The following is a 4,957-nucleotide window of genomic DNA, read 5'->3' as shown; positions in this document are numbered from 1 at the left end:
GAAAGCAGCTAGCATGACTTCTTCCACACCTACTCCTCTAGGTCAGGTGTCAGATGGCCGTGAGCTGGACCAGCAACAGTGGCACCCTGCTGTTCCACATGCACTCACAGCACTGGGGGACCCCTACCAAGAAGAGCACTTACACAGCACTGCAGCTATACAAGAAGTCCCACACTATGTACTTAAAAATTAACCACTGGCTCACTCCCACTGCGCAGCGTCAGAGCATGGCCGGGAAGGACTTGTCCCGCTCTGTCTGGAAGAGTCTTTCTCTCACCTTCCTTATCCCTTCATCTTCTTCCTGTCATCAGTGGTGAACGCCTCCTTCCAGTCTTTTCTTTCACCTCTCCATTTCTCCCTTCCTGCTGTCTGGCCTCCTGTGTAACTGCACAAGCCCATTGCCTCTCGCTGTTAACTGTTTGTGGAGCTAGGTGCACCAGAAACGCTGTACGAGGCTGGGGTGTTCAAACCCAGAGCCCCAGCCGGAAGGTACCTGCAGCTCGCTGTGCAGACTGCTGCTCCTCAAGCGGTAATAACCAGCTTAATCAATAAGGCTTTCTGCTCCCTGAGGGGTCTGCAGAAGTCATAGCTCTTGGGTCTGGAAGATGAAAGGACTCTGCTAGATACCCGCGACGGCCAGCACCTGAACCTGCACTACTTGAGCTTGTTATCCAAAAGCACAAAACGAGCTGAGCCTCGGGAAGTGACCAGTAACACTCTCCAGGTGTTACTGGGGTGCACAAACAGCTCAGAGGCACTGTGGCGCCTAATTACAGCCGTGTGGGGCAGCACAAACACACCGGGGCTGCAACTGCTTTAGAGACGACCTGGACACTTGTTAGTCCTAAGGGGATTTTAAAAAGCCAATGTATGCCTCAAGGCCTTTGAAAATCAGACCCAAAGTGCCTACCTGAGATCTTTTGAGAAAAAACAGAGCCAACTCTTGTGAGCATCTGCCGGCAGACAGACAACATTTTGACTATGTAAATCAGCAGACAAATCATTGTGTTTTGCCTGTAAAATGAGGGAGTTCAGACTATTCATCTGTTCACAGGCTCAGATCAAATTCTGTACTGAGTGCAACCTCTACCATCTCACTGCGAAGCGATTCAGCAAAAGGCAAGGCAGCGTTCACCATAAATTCAACATTTATGTATTCTTCCAAGAGGAAAACAAATTCTGGCTAGTACCAGTTACCTAGATAAAAAAAGGACAACCCCTACAGCTCCTTTTCTTCCCTTTTTCTAACCAATTTATCTACCACATGTCAAGCATGATTTTGAAGAAAATTCCTGGCATATTTTGCGTCAAAAACCTGAATAATAATCATTGCTTTTCAAAGTGCTTACTAGACTACTCTGTGCCCTTGAATATTTTCTTTCACCATTTAGTCCAGTCTTCTATGGGAGTACATCATACCTTTTAATTAAACATTCTTGAGTATTTGGATTTTATCTCACAGATACACCGCACCCTGCTTGTAAAAATTCCATCTCAGGCAGGCAATGTGCTTGACTTATTCCAAATACGACTTATTAATTACAATATCTATAGACCATAGATTTATAATTTGGTGCCATCCCTCCCCATGGAGCCCAAGCTTTTATCTGCCAGATTTCTTACCTGCAGCTGAAGCAGAGCCATTGCTGACTGGAATGTAACTCCCCTCTGTGCAACTCCTCATCACCACTCTCAAAATGAGGAATGGGAGATAGGTCCAAATGGAGGATGTTTTAAAGACATTCTGGATGTAAACCCCTTGAATTAAATTCACTTTGCTTAAAATATGGCTGTAGCTAGCTTACTCCATGGCTTTCCTAAGGCCCCCGTTCACTTAATCTAGCTTCATTCGGAGAAATCCTCACCCTAGCGAATGCAAAGGGGCCAGCAGGACACTAACAGCTGTGGCTTCACTCCTAAAGTGGACTGAAGTCCACCAAAGTGGACTCCTCTCTCTTCCAGGACCCTCACCCTGGCACAGCAGGCAGCTTCCTAACACCCGATGTCAGCTGGGGCACCAGCCCTGTTCTGCCTCAGAGCCGGGAGTACCCTGGTCTGAAATCACCAAAGGCAGCAACAACTCGCAAAAAGCTTCCCCAAGGCAAGGGGCAGAAGCTGCCGCCAGCCGTGAGCTCAGTGGCACCGCTCGCTCGCCAGTCTTCCGCAGCAGCTGTAGCTTGCTAGGTGTGCCGCTCATCCCACCCTCAAAACGTCCAGCAAGCCAGAACAGCGATGGCTTGTGGTTGCCACAGCAGCCCAACACCCTCACAGGCAAAGGCAAAATGCGAGAGAGAGGAGTATTGTGTCACGGGGCTCATCGGCCCTCGCAGGCAACAGGAAGCGCTCAAAACCGTACCATCCCTACATGCAGAAGGGACGGTGCAGCCACCCCACAGAAGGAAATCCATAGGAAATCCTGCTGGCATAGAATACGCTGAGAGACAGCCTGCAGGAGCCTCCAGTGAGCAAGCCCCAGGCAGATGGAGAGATGATAAAGAGTGAGTGGCACCTTCCAACACTGGGTTGGGGCAAGACTCTGCTGCCGTGGGCAGCTGCCAGCGCCCGCCAGGCTTGCCCCTTCTGCAGGTCAGCATAACCCACCCCCCACCCCAGCAGCCTGCTATGCTCAGTACTTACTGCCTGCCCTTTCCCAGGCTCAGGTTTGGGAAAGGAGAGCAATCTCACACACCAGCAGGCATTCGGCATGCTGCCAGGTCCCAGTGCAAAGCTCTTCAGCTTTACATGTGGCCCTCTCCAGCTCCAGAGAAAAGCTGTCAGCCTGGAGGAGCCACTAGAGCCAAGGGAAAATTGGTCTCCAACCTTGGACTTCATGTCACTCCCACAGGAGACTCCTGCCCTCCTACACCGCTGCTCTTCTTGTCCAGCACACTTGCCTTGGAAAGCTTTGATTCTCAGACATTCCACCACCTGTAAGAGGAGATGGTGTGCGGCACGGAAGCTAACATTGCCTGGAAAAAAAAGATAAACATGCTCCGGCTGCATGGAAAGCAACTTCCTGGCAATTTTGCTGGGGAGCTGTGCCATGAGCAGTGAAGGCTTTTCTGACCTACTTGTCCTCTGCCTTAGCATGTCCTATAGACATGCGGAGATATTAGTACAAAAAAATCTCCTGGTTTAGGAAGCAGGATGCTCGTGAGAGGAGGTTTGAAATGGAGAAGTGAGGACCTCTTGTTGAAGGTAAAGGGGAAGAGCTTTCACAAAAGCAGAATTTCAGCAAGCTCTCCCAAGGCTGTGACATCAGAAGGACCTGACTGCCCACACAGGGCAAAAAACTAACACAAAAGGCTATGCAAGAGGTCAGAGCAATTTTATCAGGGGTTTCCCTGAGTCAGCACAACTGAAAACACCAGGAAACATTAGAGGGAAAAGCTTGAGCCAAAATCTCACCTGAAGACACGCAGATATCGTTTGAGCTTACATCTGGGTGTGAACTTTGAGGCTTGAGCTCCCTTCTGTATAACACAGTGGACTGAATCACACCCAGCCCAAACACCTGAATCAACGTGCTTCCAGATGTTGCAGAGGTGCATTTTACAGCTTTTGTCAGTCACCAAATCATCACAGCTTTCTCCCCAGGTTTCCTCCTCCTCCTTTCCTTGATTTATAAATACTTCTGGTTTTAAAGTACTTCTTTGATTGTAAGTACTTACTATTTCTCTTACAGAAAGTATTTATTTGCATCAATCTGTCCAACTCTGGTCTAAGCCAAAAGCTTTCAAGTATTTCCTCCAACAGGTTACACTGGTTGGGATGGCAGTATCAGCACGGAGAACCTTTTTCTGGCCCTCTTTATGTTTGTATTCTTTTTGGAGAAAAGGATGTTCGGGTTGTAATAAAAGGACTAAAAAATACATTAATCCTTATTAAACCGGTAGAGCTAACTGACAGGGCTCAGACTGGCTGCTTCCTCCCCTCTCCCTTCATGCCCTTCCGCAGCTTCCTCTCCTCTTCTCTGACACTTGTTTGTGTTTGGAAGCAGCATGCTCGCTCCCGACAGACCAGGACAGGGAACAAGAGGGGAAATGTCTGGACGCATTTAGTCCAATTAGATGTTGGCATCACACTCAGCCTTTCCAAAAAGCAGGCAGGAAACTTTAAATGCCAGGCTGGCCACGGTGAATTAATGCCTCTCCATTTACATATCCTTGCATCCAGCCACAAACAGAGGAGGTATTAATTGTCATCAAGCGTGTCTGCCACAAACCCCTCTTCAACATCATTCACAAACATTCTGCTAAAACCTTTCGTCTTTCAGCAGATGACTCCCATAATCCCATGTCGCTGATGAGTTCTGGCAGAGCTAAATAGTGAGCTTTGTTCACTGCTGACAACTCCCCTCGCTTCCCTTCCTCAGCTGCCGCAGCAGCACACGAGTCCTGCAGCGGCATTCCCTGCCCAGTGTCATTGCGGACTCGCACTGTCCCTTCGAACAACATGTTTGCTAACAGGGTTTTACAGCAAATAGATGAATGCACCCGAGCCCTGTACGTGTGGTCTGTGCATCATCTCAATGGCTTTGGACAAGCCGCTGCTCGCTTCTTTGGACAAGAAGCCCAAGCAGCAGGAGCATGGCAGCAGCTCCTGCCACCCTCCCGCCAACAGTGCCCTGACACCCATGGGCCCCACAGCATCAGGGGAGGGTGAAACCTGGGCTCCACTGTGCAGGGGGCCCCCACCCCAACAGAAGGCTCTGAAAGTTTAACTTCAGGCAGGGTAAGAAAGAAGCGAGTGTGAAGGGGCAGGAACAGTTGGCTCTCTCCCGTTACTTTTTGTTTGCTTGTTTGTTTTAAAACAACTAAATCTTGTTCTTCCCACTCCTGAGGAAAGTCCTTTAAACATGAATGAAACTAGTCATATAAAGTCATATAAATGAATTAAGGGTCAGTTTACAGTGTTACTAAATTAAATGCTTTATATACAGTAATGGAAGAGTTCA

At 48.7% G+C, this 4,957-nt stretch overlaps 1 protein-coding gene across 1 annotated transcript in view; it reads right to left on the bottom strand.

The window, feature by feature from the left end:
• Positions 1-493: 493 nt before the first annotated feature.
• LOC104491841 (nuclear factor of activated T-cells, cytoplasmic 1-like) overlaps positions 494-4,957 on the bottom strand; it is a gene marked incomplete at its 3' end in the record, with an annotated part of 15,265 nt that continues 10,801 nt past the window's right edge. The window contains 1 exon segment of the mRNA XM_010134314.1: positions 494-565. Within this exon segment, the coding sequence (XP_010132616.1) occupies positions 494-565 (72 nt within the window).

This window comes from Buceros rhinoceros, unplaced genomic scaffold (genome assembly GCF_000710305.1).
Source record: "Buceros rhinoceros silvestris isolate BGI_N320 unplaced genomic scaffold, ASM71030v1 scaffold28024, whole genome shotgun sequence".
NCBI classification, from domain to species: domain Eukaryota; kingdom Metazoa; phylum Chordata; class Aves; order Bucerotiformes; family Bucerotidae; genus Buceros; species Buceros rhinoceros.
This window is presented reverse-complemented; position numbering and strand designations above follow the sequence as displayed.